We start from the raw sequence: 20657 nt of genomic DNA, 5'->3' as shown, positions 1-20657 counted from the left end.
CAATTAAAAAAAGTAACAGCATAAGTCTTGGGCAGATTTTCCATAAAATGATCTTTAGAACTAATTTGTACCGAGCCCATATATTCTTAGCATGCTTTGTTGTATGTGCTGTGAGACGTTTAAGATATGTGTTGTAGTGGCCATTCAACAATATTATTAAAATTATTTTTGCTGTGTTCCACATTAGAAATATAGTCTTCTTTGGTTCTCTAAGTTATCTAAATAGGGAACTCAAAAACATTGGCTAAATATTTAAGATTTGTTTTTATTATTGTTCTGTAATTGAACAGTAATAAGCTGCATTTCCTTTCCATTCTTATATCAGGATTATAATTTTTTTTAGGATTTAAATCCACAAAATTTTCTGAATTCTCACAATTATCAGCATGATTGGAAATAAAACACGTGTCCCAATGCACCATTTCAGCAGATGATGATGCAGGTCAGAATGGTGGTCCATTGGTGTTTGGCTTTGCAGCTACCCAGAACTGAGTGTGACACCCATGCTAATTGCAGCAGAACAGCACAGTGGGACCGTTGGCTCCCGTGGAGGCCTGACCTGGAACATTGCTGCTCGTCTGGTGCTCAAATTGTTATCTAAAAATAACTCTTCATTGCTCTAATTCTTTTATCATTATCTTGCCTGGGTCAAATAATAGTAAGAGATATATATTTTTAAGTGCATGTGATGTTTAGCTTTGTTGCCAGCAGTGAGATTTTACTGTATCTAAGATGTCTTTCTTTTTTTTCTTTTTTTTTTATAGACATAATTTTTTTTTTCAATTACTAAGCAACCATTTCTAAAAACTAAATGGCTGGATGTCACTTCATACATACAAAAGACAGATTAGAGTAAACGGTTGCTTTACTTTCTCCTTTATTTGATCTATAGTTGAGGACTGGGACAGTTTCCAGGCAATTTTGGATCACACGTATAAGATGCACTTCAAGTCTGAACCCAGCCTACATCCTGTGCTCATGTCAGAAGCATCGGTGAGTTTGCTGCTGCTTAATGTTTAATATAATTGCCATCTTTAATAGGTACTGTAATCAAACCATATTAATGTACTTTCAGCACAAGTTGGCAGCAACTTGGATTTCTGACATGCCCTTTGCTTTAGGCTCTGGAAAAATATTGTGGGACGGGGATTAAAGTATAAAATTAGCTTCCTGTGCTGGTGCTCGTCTCTAACTCTGGTGGTCTTCATTTGTTTAAGGGTGTCTGACAGCCACCATTTATTGCAAGTGAGTAACTGCATCTGTTTTGTTTGCAGTGGAACACGCGGGCAAAACGAGAGAAGCTTACAGAGTTGATGTTTGAGCATTACAACATTCCTGCCTTCTTCCTCTGTAAATCAGCTGTACTGTCTGCGTATCCTTTACAGTTTTTTTTTCATCCAGTAAAGAGAACAGTTTGACAGAAACGACTGGGCTAATTTGATGATGAACCTTTCTCTTCAGTTGTTTATTTACAAAATGGTACTATAACTTCTGTTCCTGCACCTTGAATCCCTTTCCTGGTCCCTTAACTTTGAATATCCCAGCTTTGCCAATGGGCGGTCCACAGGTCTGGTCCTGGACAGCGGAGCTACACACACAACAGCAATCCCTGTGCATGATGGCTATGTCCTTCAGCAAGGTAAAGAATGGTTTCACATGTAACCCTAGGACTAAGTTATAATACAAGAGAAATGGAAAAAAAATGGTTGGAATCTAAAGCTGAACCATGTGGATTATGTCTCTTCTTGGCAACTTGATGCCATCTGCTGGTTGCAGCTCGTCTCGGTCATGTGCTTCTCTTGCATTTATGCAATTTCTGCAGTTTGTGGTAATGAGTTTTTGTGACGCAGGATTCTTTGTTTGGAAATGTACTGACATTTCCAAACAAAACCATGGTCTTATATATTGTTCATATTCTTACAGGTTGACTCCTTAAATAATTAAACCTCAGCATTTGTCTATGAAACTTGATTAAATTATTGTAGTACTTTTGGAAAAGTAGTCCTCAATCCTTTACACACTTTGGTACGATCCAGCAACACAAAATGTGAATACATTTATGGTGCGATAACACCAAACGCGTTACGTGCGCCAAAAAGCATCTGTCAAACGCTCCAAACAGTTCAAATTGCGCTGGGCTAGGTGCTCAAAACGTGCTTGGTGTGAACGCACCATTAATCTGTGCGAATGAACACTCAAAAGTGAAAACTTTGATCCTTTCATTTGGTGCAAATTGTGAACAAACACTGTAGCTAAACTCAACAAAGACGCTGGAAATGGCCATTGGTGTATTATATAAACACTATAGATTAACTATCAAAATTGAATTCCTAACTTTCCCAACGTAAAGCTAATTTTGTACTGTCTTTTTTTTTGTTTGTTTGTTTTTGACAGGCATTGTGAAGTCACCTTTGGCTGGTGATTTCATGAGCATGCAGTGTCGGGAGTTGTTTCAAGAGTTAAGTGTGGAGATAATCCCTCCCTACATGATTGCATCAAAGGTAAACACTTTGTTCATTTTAAATCTGCTGGAAGTTTAATTTGACACATTTTTAAGTAGTTATGTTTGCCGTTTGCTGCCTGCTGTGTGAATATGTCACAGGATCCAGTGCGGGAGGGATCCCCGGCCAGCTGGAAGAAAAAGGAGAAACTACCTCAAGTCACTCGGTCTTGGCACAACTACATGTGTAATGTAAGGAATGAGTTCATTTGTTTTGCAGCACTTTCAGGATTTCTGTGGAATGCCAGAATTAAATGTGTCATTTTCTGTGCTCTGTTTATCGCAGTGTGTAATCCAGGATTTCCAGGCGTCTGTCCTGCAGGTGTCAGACTCTCCATACGATGAACAGTGAGTTACTAGCAAATATTCTTGGAGTTCAAAAATGATTTTCTCTTCTCAAAATCTAATTGAAAATTTACTTATTTTTAGCAATGATTCCTGTCTTTGTTCTACAGCTCACAGTAGATATGTTGATTTTTGTTATCTGAACGACTCAATCTTTCCTTTTTCATCAGAGTTGCTGCTCAGATGCCCACAGTCCATTATGAACTCCCTAATGGCTACAACTGTGACTTTGGTGCGGAGAGACTAAAGATCCCAGAGGGACTGTTTGACCCCTCTAATGCCAAAGTTGGTGTTAAGTTTGTCGGGCGACAATAAACTAAATGTACTTTTAAATTAACAGTTATCAGTGGTATAAAAACAAAAACAAAACGCAGTGAGCTTATTGGTACCTTGAATAAAAAAAATAAGTGTTCAGATATTTTTATTATTGCATAATTCGCCTTTTTTGTAAATAAAAGCAATGCATAATCTGCTCTCTTTTAGGGCCTGTCTGGAAACACCATGTTAGGAGTTGGCCACGTGGTGACGACCAGTGTAGGAATGTGTGACATTGACATTCGACCGGTGAGTAGTGGACAGCTGTTAAAGATTTATTGCACCTAAAATATATATATATATTTTTTTATTGCAGGACAAGTTTTTGAGTTAGTCTGCAATTCCCAAATCAAAGAAACGAGCAATAGCAGGTTATTTTAATTAATATAACAAATAAGAGACTAACTTTGAGTCTTCCTCCTTTGCACACTATTTCTACATCATAGAGTTGTTATCATGGCCCGTTAGTTCATTAGAAAATGACTGAATATTTGAGTTTCACTGGTTTGTCCAGATGAAAATCAGCCGATTTGGATCAGAAGCTATTCTCTGTGATGAGGATAACGATTGGCTCCGAGTTTAACATTTGTGATTATTGACGTGTATCCAAGGGTCTGTACGGCAGTGTGGTGGTGACGGGAGGAAACACACTCATCCAGGGCTTCACTGACCGTTTGAACAGAGAACTTTCCCAGAAAACCCCTCCAGTAAGAAACAGTCATCATTTGTAAACGGCTTTGAATTTATCCCAAGTTGTGACTTGGGATAAATTCAGTTTAGCTGCATTATGTTAAATGCTACATTTCCCCTTGTTTGTAATTTACAGAGCATGAGACTGAAGCTGATTGCCAACAACACTACGGTGGAGCGCCGGTTCAGTGCGTGGATAGGAGGCTCCATCCTGGCATCACTGGTAAGACCATACAGAGGCTCTGTAGTACTGTGAGCCCCTCACATGATAGAACCTATTATGTATGTATATTGCATATTTGACAGCATGTTTATTGTTCTCCAGGGAACTTTCCAGCAGATGTGGATCTCAAAACAGGAATATGAAGAAGGAGGAAAGCAGTGTGTGGACAGAAAGTGTCCTTGATTTGACATCCAGTCTCAACCTTCCCTTCTCCATCTTCTTCTAGCTCAACATCATGAGGAGTCAACCTCTGACCCAGACTCAGGAACAGTCAGCTCTCATTTTGTATGATTTGTTTTTAAATCTGAGTTGGTCGCTTGTCAGGATCTTAAAAAAAAAAAAAAGAAAGAAAAAAAAAATCAACTCAAGATCCTCTTTTTTAAATAGCCAAAACAGACTGTCGCTTTCTCTGTTACCTGCTGATGGAAACTTTGGGTCATCAAAAAGTTGTTTCCGATTACACTGGGGAGAAATGAGTAATTAGGGTTGTACAGGATCCCAGCAGAAAACTGGTAAGATGTGTGACGAGGGTCTTTATTTGGAGGAAGCATCATTTAGCAGGATGTGAATGTGTTTTGTGATTGTCATTTCGTGTACTTGGTAAATTCATAAGCAGTTGCCGGTCAGTTATTGCCCCTGGTTACTCATATTTCAACTAAAAATCTGTATTTAATTTTCATTTTTACTTGTCATTGGCTACATTTGACCTTTGAAAAATAAAGTCAATTTTGTTATGATTAGACAAATAGTCATTTTAAAAGTAATTCTGAGTTTGTGTTAGTTACAAGATGCCCAAAAGATGGCTAGGGAGGATGGTTTATTAGACAGTAACAAAACAGAACACATTTCCAATCGAGAAAACATAGTTTTATCTTGTAAAACCAAATAACAGCTGGACAAGAATTTGCTCAAATTTCAGTAGACTGTGTGAGCTGATTCAGGCAGCCGAGTTGTAGCAAACTCAAAAAAGAACAGATCCCTTATTCAGGAAGATGGAAGCTTCATCTGGGGAAATCTCTCCTTTAATTTGGCCAAAGTTTTCCTCTTTAAGTTGACTTTCCTGGCCCTTTCTCGAAGGAATCTCTCAATGCGCAACCTGCCAGAAACAAACAAAACAAAAAAAACCCATAATGCAACATCTTTACATATTAAAATTAAAGGAACAAAACTGCACTGCAGCATATGAATGTTCTTACCTTATATGAGGTTGGACAAAATGGGGCGTGTAGAACTTCTTGCGCTCGTGTCTTTTATTCATGTACCAGGGAATTGTGTATTCTTTGAACCGATACCTGGAGGTTAAAAAGGACTATTTACTGAGAGTAAAAGTTTCTTGCCTTTAATGTGAGACAGGCGAAACCCAAAGTTGCACGTTGTGTACAAAAAAAATCTATTGGGATCAGAGTCCATCAAGTTGCTTAAGTTATAAATTCACAGAAACGTTCCATACCAGTATTCATATCCGAACACATTCCTCCTCCAGTCTCCTGGCCGGCCTTTCTCCTGTCCCGTCTGCAGCAGACGCAGTGCAGTCTCCCGTTCTCTCACCACTGTGTCCAGCCTGACCATTGACCGTTCAATCTGTGAAGACACAGACGTATTCCCTTTAGCCTGGGTTTTTATTTCCCCATCAACAATAATCTGTAAATATAAACTACACATTAGAAAGAATCCCTCTGAAGTGCGGGAGCTGGAACTGTCACTTCAGTGTCGCACCAACCTTCTTCATCCGTTCAGGACTCGGCATCTGAAGACTTTGTCTTTTTGCTTCCTGCGCAAGTGTCAGCAGCATGTTTCTTTCCTTCAGCAACACATACCTGAGACAAAACTGAGGCGTTAGAAGCAATGGTAAATGCAGAACTTCTTTTTTTTTATTATTTATTTAACACCATTCAAGTGATGAGACAATTCAAAGTGCCTTACATAAAAAGACAAGAAAAATGTCTAGCAAAATCTCTTCAAGGTGAACAACTAAATAAAGACGAGTAACAGCATGACATCAAAACAATGTATTAGATTTTAATATTTTCCAGATTTGTCACAGTCTTGACATTGCTCACCAGAGTTTGTGTAAGTCCTCGTTGCTCTTTGTTCTCAGCTGTTTCGCTGTCCACGGAGCTCCTGTAATGAAACAAATGACCTCCAACATTTAAAATACATTATGCATGATCATGAACATTGTGTAGCTACTAATCTGCAATTTTTGACAAATCCTAACATCTGCTGAGAGCCGTACTGAATCACTTTAGCATGTAATAGTTATTTTCTGACTAAAAATCACTTAGATATTTAAACAAAATTTAAACAACTCTCACACAACTTTTAATAAATGTAATGTTTTACCAGACTTCACATTGGGCTCTCCCCAGTTCTCAGGCTGATCAAAGAACTCTTCCAACCCTCTTCTGCTGACGGTCGTGTGCAAAGCTCGACGCTGACCCACAAAGCTGATGGGAGTGATCCAAGAAGAGGCGATCAGGGAGGATTTTTCACTGAAGGGGAAAGAAAATATCTAACACATGCATTGACATTTATACATATAATTTCATCTTACTCAAGAATGTAATTAATTAAATGTTCTAAACTCTCAAATTGCTCTATTGGGATGTCAAGCCTCCAAATCAGTAAAGAAAAAACAGACTGCAGAACATTTACCTCCTTGAGCTTATAGGAGTTTAAGGAATCATGAACCAACATGATACTGAATTTGTTAAGGACACCAAACTGGACTGGATTAAAAAACACGGTCAGCTTTGATATTAAAGAAACAACAGCCAGACCTGTTAGACTGGGACTGGAAATAAAGATTTTTCAGAGGATACATTATCTTCATTATTGATGTTTTTTGTTTGTAAAAGTACTAAATTTCCTTTTTAAAGGAAATTGACGCATTTCGCCCCGACTGATCAGTAAATCAAACACTGAAAATATATTTTTTTCTGTTCAATAAATGTATCTCAAATAAGACCTTCACCATCAATAGAAACATAAACTTAAAATACTTTGATGCAATTTGAATTTTGTTAATAATCTGATAAAGACTACAGGCACATGTTTTGATGCAGAGATTAAGATAATCTTGTAATTGCTTCATTTTCATTAAACTGAAAGAACCTCAAGCACTTTTTACATATTGTACTTCATTCACTAGTTTAAGGTTACAGATGCTGAGGTTGAGCTCATAGGCCAGAAAGTGAAGTGCACTGCCGCCGATTTGAAGGGACGATGGATCTGTGGTAGTTTAACCAGACGAGGACAAGAAAATGCCACGTCCGCTGCTACACTGTCCTACCTTAGAAGATTGTTCTGGCATCTTTTCAGATTTACAGCACAGTGTTGAACGCTTATCGCTGGAGATATCCTGAAGACGCTCTGAAACCGTTTGCACAGAGTCAAAACACGTCCTAACGATGAGGACGACGCCATGTTTTATCTAGAATTACCCAACATGCATTTTGTGTAAAAAGATATATATTTGTTCAAAAATAACATTTTCTTTATTTTGAAATTATCGGAACACCTTTAAAGTTAATGGCATAATAATAACATGAAATTTGACAAGATAAATATAAATTTAGTGTGTGTTACATTTTCTTGAACCAATCACAGCGCGGGTTGTTGAACTGTCCCTACAGCAGCTATGGTGGGCATGAGCCTTCTCAGGTCGGCTGCTGCCTTTGCAGCCAGGTTAGGTCCTCTGAAAGCTGGGAATAATGCTGCCAATATACTCGCTCGAACCATCCCACGGACAAATAAAGGTGAGAGCTTCTCTGCTGGTTCGGACAGCTCAGCTTTCGACTCTAAAATCGGCTCCTTTCTGTTATGACCTTGCGCCGGAGCTTATTAGCATGCTAACATCAGCTAACTGGTAGCGTTCGCCCTGCTGTCAACAAAGAGGAAACAACTCCAAGTTTAATGATGAAAACTATATGTTTGATCTTGTAATTGCATATTTGTTGACCATATGAGAATAATGAGTAGTACGATATTTTTTCCTCTATACGTTTATTTATATCCTATAGAGATAGAAGTTAAGTGTTATTTAGCATAAATGGATGAAGGACACATGATTTAGCAATTTGTTAGACTGTATTTTAATATATTGGAGTACCATATTAGAGATTTAAGTGTACACATTGTGCACTTTACAAGGTACTTCTATAAAGTTCTTATTTTGTAATTAAGCTCTTAAAACGAATTTATCTCAGATGTATTATATAGTTTGCTTACTAACAATAACATGCATCACTATTGTAAGGATAAGAAAACCTTGTTTTTGGTTGGGCCTTAATGTGGCCTTGGAGGACACAATTTCCATAAAAAAAATGTGAAGTCATAAGTTTGACAGAAAAAATAACTTAAATTTATGAACACACGATTCGCTATTTTCAAAAGTATGAATGGTAGATTCTATTTTCCTATATCAGATTGACATTTCCAGAGTGCAGACTTGATAAAATTATGTTGCAGCTTTTTCCTCATTGTTAAGGTGAATCTGCAGGAGATGTCATTCTGATGCTGGGTTACAGCCCACATCTACGAAAATATGCACATTTCTTTAATTTATCACTTAAATGTTAGAGGACTTCTGCTGTTTTTGTTGCAAATTTCTGGCTTTATATCGACAGAAAATATGTTGCTTTTAATATTACAAAGCTATGTTTGAAATCATGTAAAATTGTCATTTCTAACCTTTCGACATCAGAGAATATCTACTTTTTATTTTCTTGTAAATGTGTGAAAGTAATCTCAAAATATTTTGGTAGAAATGTATTTCACTGTGACCATATTATTTTTTTTTCTTTGTTTTTGATGGCTGCAATACTCCGTTGTATGAAATAGTTACATTTTAAATGTATTTGAAATGAACAAATATTCTGTTTGATCTCATAAAACACAATTGTAAATATTCCATTGGCAGAGACTTTATTGTGAAAGCAACTGTTGCTCGTTTTTTCAGTGGCGACCCGTTGGGGCCATGGAAAGAAGATGTTTGTGGTCAAGCCAACCAACTATTACGACAGGAGATTTTTGCATTTATTGGTATGTATCATAACAAAATTCAATTTACAGAGCTTAAGTCCTTTTCAAAAATAGGGAAGCAGATAGCTACAGTATATGAGGCAAAAATTAAGCGGTAACCCTTGTATCTCCAGAAAAACATTTAGTGAGAAGGGTCTTGATTGCTTCTTTAGTTCTGTTTGTGGCAGACCGAAAACTGTAAAAGTTTTCAGTTTTTCATTTTTCTGTTTGTTAATCTTGCAGCGATATTACATCCTGCTGACTGGTATTCCAGTGGCTGTGTTGGTCACGGCTGTGAATATCTTCATTGGTAAGTACACATGTTCTTGGTGTTTTAAAGTATTTCATTTTAATGTGTCCTTTTGGTCCATGATATAATTTTAGGAAAAGTTAAGTAAATTATTTATGAATGATTCTAAGTTTTTTCTTTTGCTTTATTAGGTGAGGCAGAGCTTGCTGAGATTCCTGAAGGCTATGAACCTGAGCATTGGGAATATTACAAGGTGTGCTCCTTCTTTCATTTTGCCATTGCTTTGTCACAGCTCTTAAACATTGTTGTCAGGATAATTGAGTTCTGGTTTGTCATATATTTACGTATTGAGGTCACAGCACATACGTTGCTTTGCATTTGGCCGATTAATGTTTATTTTACAGATAGTTTCAATTGGAGTGGTGTTGCCCCCACACACAGACGTTATGATATTCCACAAAGAAGAGTTTAAGTTTTTTCTCCACTTGTACATGCATTTTTTTCCTAATTTTTTTGAAGTTCTGAATTAGTAATAATGGTCCACAACAAAATCAAACAAAAACTAATACTGGTTGTAAAAACTCTTGAAGAATTTCTAGTCAAGCAGACAAATTGGTCTTTTGAAAGCAATAAGTTTTTTAGGATTATTTATTGGTTCTTTTCATTTCAGCACCCCATCACCAGGTGGATTGTACGGAACATTTATGATTCCCCGGTGAAGGACTACGAAAAAGTGTTGGCTGCAATCCAAATTGAACAGGAAAAGGGTGACATGAGGTGATTATCAGAGTTTCGGTCACTTGTTTAAGACCAGAATGTTGAAGTCTGTAAGGGAAACTAAAATGTGCAAATAGTAAGTACAAATAGGCCTTTCACGATAACAAATTTTGCTGAGCGATTGTCTAAAGAATTATTGTGATAAACGATAATATTGTTTCAAGACCTTTTGACACTGATTTAATGGAAATGACGTAATAATGCATGCGGTTTCCTGCCACAGATACATACATTTTATTTTCAAAAGAACACATAACACTGGAACTGATGAACTAAATAAACAAAACAACCAAAAACAAAAATAAAATGGATTCTCAGTCTCCATTAACAAAAAAAACGTACTTTAATAAAAACTAAACAACAGAAAGCCAAAGTGGAAATAAATACTGCATTCAACCAAAAGAGTGCAGATTATGAAGTCTGTATACTATATTGCCCTTCAGTAATCTCTAGATTTAAATAGAGAAGATGGGCACATCCGACTACCTAATGCAATAGTTCACACTACACGATTTTTTGCCCCCATTTCCCCCTTACGATAATCTTAGAACATGGGCCGATCTAAGATTGTCGCTGGTGATTTCGTAACCGATCATCCAGTAGTGTGATGTAGATTGTTGTGGCCGATCTAAATCAGGAGTTTTCCCCGACTGGGAGCTTAACGCTGAACGTGACAGGTAGCCAATCAGAAAGCGCGGATTCTACTGAGGGGAAATTACAGAGGGGAATCCAAAACAGCTGACATGGCGCAACCTAAAATCCAGCGGACATTGGAGATGATATGTGGAAACAACATTAATATTTATTCAACGTTTCGTGCAAAGAATATAGAAATTAAAAGGGGAGGAGTTGGAGCCAAATTGCTACCGCAGTTGATAAACCCTGTAAGTTTTCAGCTGTTCTTCGTTAACGTGACATAAATAGGTTATAATGATTTTCATTCAGTCAGGACTTTACACTGACTCTAGCCACACGCATCACAGGTAGATTCTAGTAAAGCATTGATTAATGCCTTATTTTAAAATGAGTTAACTGGACTTGTAGCCATTATTTTGTGCCCATGTGGCTGGACACCACAAGGCACGACGAACCCGATCGAACCGTTATACCTAGGATTTCTGTCGGCTAATGGTGGTCTCTCATGTTTTGAAAATGGGCCGACAACTCTTTTAGTGTGCACTGGACACTAAAAAATAGGAAGGGTCAGTGAAGAACACCGGAGTTGAGCCTTTTTCATTCAGTGTCATCAACAGAAAGAAAAAACGGCAGGAAGAGACGAAAAAGCCGATAATTAAAATGAGGTCGATGGGTTTAATTTATCGTGCGATTAATTGATTTATCGTTTATCGTGACAGGCCTAAGTACAAGTGTCTGACTTACATGTGTCAGAATGGAACCGATTAAAGGAGTGAGATTTCAAGAGATTCTCAAAGCTGAAACCCAAAGTCGCTTGAAAGCAATTTTTGAGCTGTTTAACTTAGAATAACCTGAAAACAGTCTAAATGGAGAATACTTATCAGGCGAGGGTGGAGCTTTTAAGAAGAAAAAAGATGGTATGTCTGAGTCCATATGCCTGCGTTTGGACCTTGCAGTTAATATTATTACTGATTTTGAATTTGTCTGAGCCATGCATTCACAGTGGAGTTTAGTTGGTCCCTTGAATCCTCAGTAAATGAGCTCCAGTTGGATAGATGTTAATACGAGAAGAAACTGGAGGTCTGGACCCATGTATCTATGTTTTCTGAGGGATTGTTGGGTCTACACTGCTGTTGCACTCCTGTCTTATAGGACGTAAATGCTGCATCCTCTAAGAGAAGCAGGTATTGTTCCTGCTGACTTGTGTTAGTTTAGAGACATGGCATCATCAGGATTACAGTGACTAAGTTCAATAGTCGTAGATGTACTTTTCTCAAATTCACAGCTTGTTTCTTGACTACTGTTTTGTAACCCTGAACAGACTGATGCAGCTGGAGGTTCGTCGGCAGATGAGACATCACGGAGACGGCCCCTGGTTCCATGTGCCGACGCCTGACAAGGGGCTGATTGACAACAGCCCCAAGTCATCACCTGACAATTAACGAACGGTGTTAGCGGTACACGTGGTCATCAGTCCGACTGTTTGTAAATTTTTCCCTTGTTGATTAAATAAAGTATCTTTATGTGGTCTAATAGCCAGTTGTTGGGTGCAATTACTGAACATCTGACATTAAAAGTTAATTCTTCAGTTTTATCACAATCCAGAAACATAAAGTGAATTGACTCCACCACATCAGAGTGGATTGCCATCTATTGGTTTCGCTTTGTGACAGTGTCCCTGTACAAGAGGTAATTCTTACTTCACGAAGGTATTAAATATTTACTGCCTTATTTTGTTATTTTTCAAGTCATTTTGGTTGTTCTATTTCTACAGCTCAAATTTACCTGAGGGTATTTAAAGTAATTTAGATTTTGTCCATCCATCTCAAATAATTTCATTCAAACAAATGAATGACATTGATGAATGCATTCTAGATAAATTAGAATGCATTCATTGAGATAAATTGTTACATCAATTTCCGTCACTTGATTTAATGCTCTCATGTCTGCAATAAAGCACAACGTGTTTTATTGCAAGAGTTTCTCAGAAGGAGAGGCTAATAGTCATAAACGCAAGAATATCCACTACATAAACGTGCATACTGATGATATATCCACTGAACCAGATTCTCCATTGGGTGGCAGAGCTCCGTAGACTGACTACTGCCTGACAAATAAAAGGTTAATAAATACATGTGGATATGAACCACAATTTATTTATATTTATTCGTACAATAAAAGAAAAACTCCATATTCAATTTATTGCTTTCTTTTTAACCCTTATGTATTTTCTTTTATTTTTCTGTTAATTTAAATGATGGAAGAAGGAAAAAATTGTGTTTCTGGGTCCTCCCTCAGAGGTGGGAGTGGTCCTTTCGGTAAATGTGAAAGGACGTCACTACAGTCAACAGCAGCGCTGTAATTTCTGCGCAGGTCCATGCTTATGGGGAAAAAAACACGCACAAAAAACAACAAAAGAGCAGCTCTTTACCCTCGATGCCCTTACCCTCAGACTCCGAGGCCAGCCTCCACCCCTCCGTGTCATTTTATTTTTACGTTTCCAGCGTCACATCCCCCCTGGCCTGGCCGGAGGAATGTAGAGACGGAGGGGCTTTAAAAATAGCATCCTCCGCTCTGACTGCGCCGCTCCGGAGGCTCCGCAGCACTCTGCAGGGAGAAGCAGGAATGCGAAGATGGCTGCAGACCTGGGAGAGCTGCTGGTCCCCTTCATGCCCACCATCAGAGTCCCCAAAACAGGAGACAGAGTCTACAAAAGCGAGTGCGCCTTCTCCTTCGACTCCCCCGTAAGTGTGCCCGACCTGTCAGACACCCACACACGCAGCCTGCACACACCGGGACATTGAGGGGCATGAGGGGGAGGAAAGGTGCGTAGCAGGCGGACTGAACATCACACGTGTTTCGGCTGTAATCTGGTGTGTTTGTAGACGTGAAGGAAAACACTGTTTTCATCTTTGGAGAGAGATGCAGGCTTGTTATTTTTCTTTTCACGTCCAAATCACCTCCCAAAAGCTTTCATTGTCGTTTTTAGAAACACTACACTTGAAGTAAGCTATTTGATACTTGTAATGAGGGTAATAATTCCTCTAAACTACACCTTTTGTTTAAAACGGACTGGCTGTTCAGTGTGATATGTGGACTGTTTAGCCTTTTGAATCATTTTAAAACAAATCACTATTTGGCTCAAAATGTGAGGGCTTAATAAATTTTTTAAAAACCTATATCTTTCTGAAACCCAGATTTGTTTTTATGCCTAGGAGTAACTAGTAGAGCCAATATTTAAATGTTTTAAACTAAGTTATTTAGACCAGTCCTCATTTATTATTTTCACAATTGGTGGCAGAATCAAAATTTGCAAAGTTTACGTTTGTAAATGTCAGAATATATTGACGGAAGCATAGATTTGATACTTTGTGTGTGTGTTTCTAAAGCGTCTGTGGTGAACCTGAATGTAGCGTTCCCTTTGCTCCTAGAGCTTTCCTACACGCCTATCTGGATTGAAACCGTTTTTAAAGGTGACTCAGCTGTCTGGAGTTCATCATGCTGGCCTGAAGACCGTTTTATTTTTATCCTGCACTGTTGAGGCTCATATGTCACTTTGAACCACTTAAAGGTTTAACACTGGGGTTTATAAAGCCCATACACTGATTACAGATTTGAGGTTAGTTTATGAAGGAGGTGTTTTCCATGTGCTTGGTCTCTAGAGCCCAGGTGTGAGGTGTAGGAGTGCTTTTTTTCCTTTGCTTCTTTTTAAAGGCACGTTTAAAACTAAACCAGAGTTTTTAGCTGCAACCTATAAAAAACATGCTCTGTTTTTTTTTTTTTTGCATAAAACTTAAGATTGCAAAGATTTTTCTTTCTTTCTTTGACTTGCACATAATTGAAGATGAGTAGGTCCTTTTTCACATACCTACAGCAAAATTATTTGCTTCAGAAGCGTATTTTGCAAATAAAAGAAATATTTCCAGAATGGATTACTGGCTGATCGGCAGGCTTTGTGGTTATAATATAGATGATTTATCTAATTTTCTTCCTACATATTAGTTGCTATTTCTATAGCTTGTGCTGATTTTGAAAAAAAAAAAAAAAAAAGCATCTGAAGATGGATTCTTGGTTTAAGTTTTCCTCTCTGGTGTCCTAACGTGGAAGTGGGTGAAATCTCAAATACTGATTTGATTTTACTTCCATTAATGCAGCAAGATGTAATTTCTTTTGTGTGGTCAGAGTAACCCAACTATATGCTGATAAATAAAAAAAATATGCACAGCTAAAGAATATGATATAACTTAATATGCTGATCAAAACAACAACAAATTCTTACACTTCATGTGAAGCCGCACAGACTGTCCTCTTATCTGGCCTTGTTGGTTCCTCAGCTTGTGCTGCAGCTGATTGTTATTGTTTCCTTTTGTGTGCAGGAGTCTGAGGGAGGCCTGTATGTGTGTATGAACACATTCCTGGGCTTCGGACGGGAACATGTGGAGAGACATTATCGCAAAACAGGACAGAGTGTTTACATGCACCTCAAACGACATGTTAAAGAGGTATGTTGTGTCCCCTGCCTTGTAGATTTCAATAATTCTGTTTGGGGAAAAAAAAAACAGATTTTCAATATATACTATATATAAAAGATGACAAACCATTTGAACACCATAGACAATCAAGAAAAGTCAAATACAACCACTACACAAACTATGATGTTTTCAGTGTCTCTGTTATTTATTTATTTATTTATTTATTTATTTATTTATTTATTTTTGTCATATTTATCATATTCAAGAATAGTTTTCAATTTAGTTTTTAAATTACTATTTTTTATTTTAAAGAGAAAAATGTCTAAATAAAAAATAAATGATTATCTTCATCAAGAAGACTAAGTTTAGAAACTGTTGTTCTTCCAACAGTTTCTGAAATAAATTGTCTACACTGTCAATTTATTTAAATGTTTTTATATCTGCATAAATATGGAGAAACTTTATTTCCGTTCCCATTTTCCATATTTTTTATTTTATTTTTTTGCAGTATTTCAATAAATATGTTGCTGTAACCCTTGTGCTTTATACATAAATAAGTAAAAAATGCACATATTATGTATCCACGTACATACATGCCTGGATACATACAATAAATTACCTCCCAATGGTGGAAATATATGTTTACAAAAATATGTTTTTAGGGGTTTTAAGAAAAAATGTCCAAATAAGCATGTTCTATTTATATCATTAAACACATTTTAAGTAATACCTTGAACAATGTTGCTTTATTGTTTCAAACAATAAACACAAACTGTAAGACTTATTATGATTCCATTTTTGTTTAGATGTCATCTGCGCACATCTTTTAGGTTTATGGTGGTTTTAAAACCGACAGTGTCGCAGTTTGAGTTTTTGGTTTTGTTGACTACAACTAGCAAGTCGATTCTTCTTAAGAACAGCAAACTCAAACAAGCTCCTCTTTTTGCTTCAAGCTGGTGGTGTGTTTCCTCTCTGCCGCTAATTGCTATCAAATCAGCTCTGCTTTGAAAAGATCTGCTATTTCCATGCCTGGATCTGACCACAAACAGCTGCTGCACATTCTGCAGGCTCCTGTGTCTATGCTGTTTTTCTTTCATGGTGGTTCCCTTGATGCTGTGGGTGTCAATATTTCCAGTTTCTCAACTTTGTCTGGTCAGATTTCTATAAAACTAGTCAAATTGGACGTAAATCTGCTTGGTGGGACTAAGGCTGCATATTTATGTTTTCATGAAAATGTTTTCTTTTTTTTTAATCTGTTAGGTTTTTTTTTTTTTTTTTAATCTGTTAGGTTTTTTTTTTTTTTTTTAAAGTTGCTGCTTTGCTGTCACACTAGAAATGCCATTTGCAGTTAAGGGTAAACCCAGATAAATAATGTTTAAAGGTCTGGCAATTTTCCCTTCACTTATAAACTCATCTGGCCATCAAATATCCAACTACTTCTAAGACAGTAGCAACAGACTAGATCTTATTCAGGGGAGCATATAAGTTCATCTTTGCTTTAGTTTAAAAAAAAATACATCCAAGTGGATGCTACATGTATTTTTTTTTGTATGTATATATAATGTTGTTACTACTTATTTCTTACAGAAAACCACAGGTGCTGCCGGAGGAGCCATCCCCAGGCGAAGAAATGGAAAAGTGTTTCTAGGTAGGTTATTTTCACTGGAGTGACGTACTTCTACATTGCAATGTGAAAATCTTAGAAAAAATGTTAAATAAATCTATTAGCATGCTGAGACAAGCAAATGGAAAATGAAAAGATTGACAATTTAGCTCAGCAGTTAAATTGTCATCAGCTGCTGAGGACAATTTAACTTATTCTGTTCTTCAGTGTTTATTTGGTTTTGCACATTGTTGTTGTTTTTTATTATTATCCTTGACCTTTTGGCAGCATAACTGGTCTGTTTCTATCTGAGGAAGGCCCAGTTTTTAGAAGGTCACTGCTGTTTTCAAATTTTTGCTAACTGTCTTGAATTTGCCTATGTGTGTTTGCGCGTGAATGTGTGTTTGTTTAGAATCAGTCAGCTTAAGGTTTGTTACAATTTCCAAAGTAATTTATATTTGCTCAATGTCAAGTTAATGACAGAGGGAATATTATTATTTTTTATAACGTTTTAACAAAAACATAGTTACAAACACTGGGTTTGCACAATGTGGGAAAGCCCTATTGATCTGACTTTGTATGTTTCTGATTTTAATGATGATTTCACTAGTCTGGATATAAAAAGGATGAACATTTGTGAAAGTATTTTAAGGCAACTCCTCAAACACACGGCTTCCTTGTGTGAAATCATGGGAAGAAAGAAATGTAAAAAGAACAAAACAGACAAGGTATCAGAAGAATTGTTTCACAAATCTCATTTAAGCTTTTTTTTTTTTTTCATTTTTTGTGTCATTATCCTTAACTGATTTTTGTTTTTTCAGCCACATTAAAATCAGAATGTATATATATATATATATATATATATATATATATATATATATATATATATATATATATATATATACTATATCTGGTTTACCAGATATAGTATATATCTGGTATTTTACTACTGGTTCAGCAGTAGTAAAATGTTTTGTGCCACAGCGACTCTGTGTAAACTGGCTCAGTTTAAATGTTTAAGGCTTACATGGACCTTCAGATCACATTTCTTTTTATTATTATTATTGTTAATGAATGATATTGTTGAGGTTATGGTGTATGCGCGTAGGTGATTATTGTATGTTCATGAAAAAGGAACCAGTCAGATTGTGAAAAATGCTACAGAAGGCAAAGAAAGATGTATACCAGCAATCACCTGCTGCTGGCACTTTGCATAAATTGGTACTTAGCATTAGCACAAAGTTGTTGTTTTCTATCAGGCATATGCTCAAAGTGAGCGTGTACTTTGCTTTTGCTGCTGGGTTCAGAGACAAGTCCAGACTCTGCTTATAAGCTTCTTATGAGACATGCATAATAAAAGAGCAGTCAATAACTGATTGACATTACTTTCTGCGTCAGTCTAAAGAAGTAGTTCTCTGCAGACACCATTTCTGGTTCCACAACTGGGAAGCCTCTGTTAATTGGAAACATCCCAAAGAACCATTAAAACAAGTCAACTCAGATTTGCTTTAGCCTTTCAGGAACAGCTCGGGCTTAATGATGTGTGTCTTTCAGAAGATCGTTAAAAGTATTGCAGCTTCTGTCTGATTACAGTTTTCTCATTGAACCGGTGATTTTTTTAATGTCAGTAGGATAATTAGAGACATCTCTGTCTGCTTGGGAAGTTCATCCACTACAACTTTGTCAAAGTTTGTTTGTTGTCAGCCAGCTGCCGTTCTAACCAGCCTCAATCATAACCATTAGATATTTCCACTGACGAGCCCTCTCCACCAACCCCTGTCCTCTAATAATAGCCTATTTATTTGTATATGTGGTTGCTAACTGGTCTAAATCAAAGCTTGGCCTATCCACTCCTCCTCCTCCTCTCCTTCTCTTCCTTCGGGTTGGGGAGGGGTGACAAGTTTATCCTGGGCGCCTCCTCCAATCATGTGCCGGCCTCTCAGCTGCTGCCACCTGTCAGTGTCCTGCTGAGGCTGACACACATCAAACTGAAGCGATGACGCATCTCGCCAAAGCCCAGGTGTCTGGCTTCCTCCAGCCTCTCTGTTTGAGGAATTCCCTCCTCTTGCTCCATTTTCCATTCATATTCCTGTTTTCTACTTATATTTTCCACCTCAGGTTAATTGCCATGCGTTTCTTCTCCTGTCTGATCATCGTCTGCCGTCTTATTCTTTGTGACATTTCTCGCTGTCCCTTTAAGATCTTTGACCCGGTTCGTCGTATCCATACCGGTTCTGTGATCTAATCAGACAGCTGGCTGCAAACATCATGTGTTTCCATGTAACCAAACAGTTGCCATGATATTATTAATAATAGTAGTAACGTCAGAGAAAAGGTTTTTATTGATGAAATATGTTATTGATCAAACAAATTTATAAAATAATTTGTAGATTATTGGGTAAAAAAAGTTCAAAGAAAGCATTTTGTTTTGCGGTCAATAATAAAATAAGTCTGAGCTGCTTAAAAATGTTCAATGATTTTATTTGTTTTTGTTTTTTTTTTTTAAATCAATTTGGTTTTTATATGAAACTTTGCGTCACTTCAGAATTAAGATAACTGTATTTGTAAATTCAAGCAAGAAAAAAAAAACTGTTTTAGTAAGAAAATGTCATCGCAATTTTCTTCATATTGTACAGCAGGGATGTCGAACTTATTCCACATGTCCTGATTCAATATTGATTGAATCCTTTAACCCAAGCTGTCAAAATGTTAATAACCATCCGAATTTGATGAGTGCTTCTTAAAATTAAAAAATATTGAATGTCTTTTCACGTTGATGTAATTTGGCAGCACCCTGGTAAAAAACTGCTTTGATGTGATTGATAAAATAATGTTTAAGCACACAACTGTTTTTGGTGTAGACGTCCACATATAAAGCTATGGTGGTCCAGATTTGGACCCTGCACCTTGAGTTTGACACCTGTGTTGTGCAGGGTTCTACTTATAGATCTAATAGTGATGCTTAAATATCATTCTCTGACTATTTAAATTTTGCTTAATGGTTTAAATTTGTGATCACTCTTACACCTAATAATCCTACTTCCTCCCTTAAAGATTTAGAGCTAAACCGAGATTTTAACGGAGAGGACTACGAGTATGAGGATGAGGCAAAGCTCGTCATTTTTCCAGACCACTTCGAGATCCCTTTACCAAATATTGAGGAGCTGCCCGCTCTGGTCAGTGAGTTGGTTCTGTGTGTTTCTGTGCATGTTGGAGGGGAAACGTCCGCTTGGTGGTTCCCTGGCTTCAGGACAGGCAGGTCTACTAATTAAAAGAAAGGGATAGTTAGCGGTTTTGAAATGAATTGTAAAACAACCGTGTCTGACTTACCTGCAGCTTTTGAATGTTTTTGGTTGAATGAGGTGTTCCCTTTTCATTAGATTTTGACCCGCAAGCCACCAAAAAAATAATTACATAAATAAAAGAAACAAGCATTTGTCTTGAAAAATGTTTACTTGAAATCTGATGCTTGCCTCAATGTAAATTGAGATTTCTTTGAGAGATCTGTATTAACTAACAAAACATGGTTTAAATCATTTGATGACTAAGTTGTCACTGTAAGGAAAAGCCTATAATAGCCAAAACAATCATTTTTATTAAACACATAATCTCCAGATGCCAAACTTGTTTTTGAGGACCTTAAATTTTGATTTTTCAGATTACATTCATGTGATTTTTCCAAATGAGATTAAGGTGTCTGCTGAATCTGTTACCTTTTAGATTCAATAAAACAAATAATTTTGACAAAACAGCATCTAGTTATGTTTTCAGTAAAACAGGATTCTGGGGAACCAGAAGGTGTACATGTTGATACTTTCATTTTT

The 20657-nt window shown here is 37.0% G+C and overlaps 4 protein-coding genes across 7 annotated transcripts in view; 3 read left to right on the top strand and 1 right to left on the bottom strand.

Moving 5' to 3' along the window:
* The window catches only part of actl6a (actin-like 6A), a 14034-nt gene extending 9618 nt beyond the window's left edge, over window positions 1-4416 (top strand). The window contains exons 4-14 of the mRNA XM_015055802.1: window positions 893-993; window positions 1275-1372; window positions 1545-1639; window positions 2395-2501; window positions 2603-2692; window positions 2787-2848; window positions 3016-3130; window positions 3329-3409; window positions 3772-3867; window positions 3987-4073; window positions 4176-4416. Coding sequence (XP_014911288.1) covers window positions 893-993; window positions 1275-1372; window positions 1545-1639; window positions 2395-2501; window positions 2603-2692; window positions 2787-2848; window positions 3016-3130; window positions 3329-3409; window positions 3772-3867; window positions 3987-4073; window positions 4176-4256 — 1013 coding nt within the window. The 3' untranslated portion in view covers window positions 4257-4416. The remainder of the gene's footprint in view (window positions 1-892; window positions 994-1274; window positions 1373-1544; window positions 1640-2394; window positions 2502-2602; window positions 2693-2786; window positions 2849-3015; window positions 3131-3328; window positions 3410-3771; window positions 3868-3986; window positions 4074-4175) is intronic.
* Window positions 4417-4591: 175 nt separating this feature from the next.
* Window positions 4592-7523, bottom strand: mrpl47 (mitochondrial ribosomal protein L47). Of its 2 annotated transcripts, none has more exons than XM_015055804.1 (7): window positions 7366-7523; window positions 6417-6520; window positions 6134-6194; window positions 5794-5890; window positions 5524-5654; window positions 5270-5365; window positions 4592-5169 (listed from the first exon to the last, which is right to left on the bottom strand). In XM_015055804.1, exons 1-7 carry the CDS (start codon window positions 7497-7499, stop codon window positions 5058-5060), a joined length of 735 nt encoding a protein of 244 aa, XP_014911290.1. In that variant the 5' UTR covers window positions 7500-7523; the 3' UTR covers window positions 4592-5057. The 2 variants fall into 2 exon arrangements, with proteins under 2 accessions (XP_014911290.1, XP_014911289.1); XM_015055803.1 differs by having other exon boundaries at window positions 6417-6565; window positions 7366-7522.
* A 164-nt stretch (window positions 7524-7687) lies between these two features.
* Window positions 7688-12293, top strand: ndufb5 (NADH:ubiquinone oxidoreductase subunit B5). Its single transcript, XM_015055805.1, has 6 exons — window positions 7688-7831; window positions 9034-9116; window positions 9339-9405; window positions 9537-9598; window positions 10016-10122; window positions 12080-12293. The coding sequence occupies exons 1-6, from the start codon at window positions 7714-7716 to the stop codon at window positions 12198-12200; spliced, it is 558 nt and encodes a 185-aa protein (XP_014911291.1). The 5' UTR covers window positions 7688-7713; the 3' UTR covers window positions 12201-12293.
* Window positions 12294-13092: 799 nt separating this feature from the next.
* usp13 (ubiquitin specific peptidase 13) overlaps window positions 13093-20657 on the top strand; it is a 33172-nt gene continuing 25607 nt past the window's right edge. For 2 of the 3 annotated variants that reach the window (XM_015055808.1, XM_015055807.1), the window contains exons 1-4: window positions 13093-13502; window positions 15135-15260; window positions 16818-16878; window positions 19888-20009. In XM_015055808.1, the coding sequence (XP_014911294.1) occupies window positions 13392-13502; window positions 15135-15260; window positions 16818-16878; window positions 19888-20009 (420 nt within the window). In that variant the 5' untranslated portion in view covers window positions 13093-13391. The remainder of the gene's footprint in view (window positions 13503-15134; window positions 15261-16817; window positions 16879-19887; window positions 20010-20657) is intronic. The other variant, XM_015055806.1, reaches the window with a different exon arrangement.

Source organism: Poecilia latipinna, unplaced genomic scaffold, assembly GCF_001443285.1.
Source record: "Poecilia latipinna isolate Pla-1442-1.1 unplaced genomic scaffold, P_latipinna-1.0 Scaffold1336, whole genome shotgun sequence".
NCBI lineage: Eukaryota > Metazoa > Chordata > Actinopteri > Cyprinodontiformes > Poeciliidae > Poecilia > Poecilia latipinna.
Note: the sequence above shows the minus strand (reverse complement) of the source record. Positions and strands in the feature narration are given on the sequence as shown.

Bases quoted from the DNA above. Each gene is read 5' to 3' on its own strand.
- mrpl47 (XM_015055803.1), bottom strand. From the start codon at position 7,499: ATGGCGTCGTCCTCATCGTTAGGACGTGTTTTGACTCTGTGCAAACGG. The intron at 5,366-5,523 runs GTATGGAACGTT...TTTAACCTCCAG, and splicing joins GTGTTCGGATATGAATACTG to GTATCGGTTCAAAGAATACA. The intron at 5,170-5,269 runs GTAAGAACATTC...TGTTTCTGGCAG, and splicing joins TTTGTCCAACCTCATATAAG to GTTGCGCATTGAGAGATTCC.
- ndufb5 (XM_015055805.1), top strand. From the start codon at position 7,714: ATGGTGGGCATGAGCCTTCTCAGGTCGGCTGCTGCCTTTGCAGCCAGG. The intron at 9,406-9,536 runs GTAAGTACACAT...TTGCTTTATTAG, and splicing joins GGCTGTGAATATCTTCATTG to GTGAGGCAGAGCTTGCTGAG. The intron at 10,123-12,079 runs GTGATTATCAGA...AACCCTGAACAG, and splicing joins CAGGAAAAGGGTGACATGAG to ACTGATGCAGCTGGAGGTTC.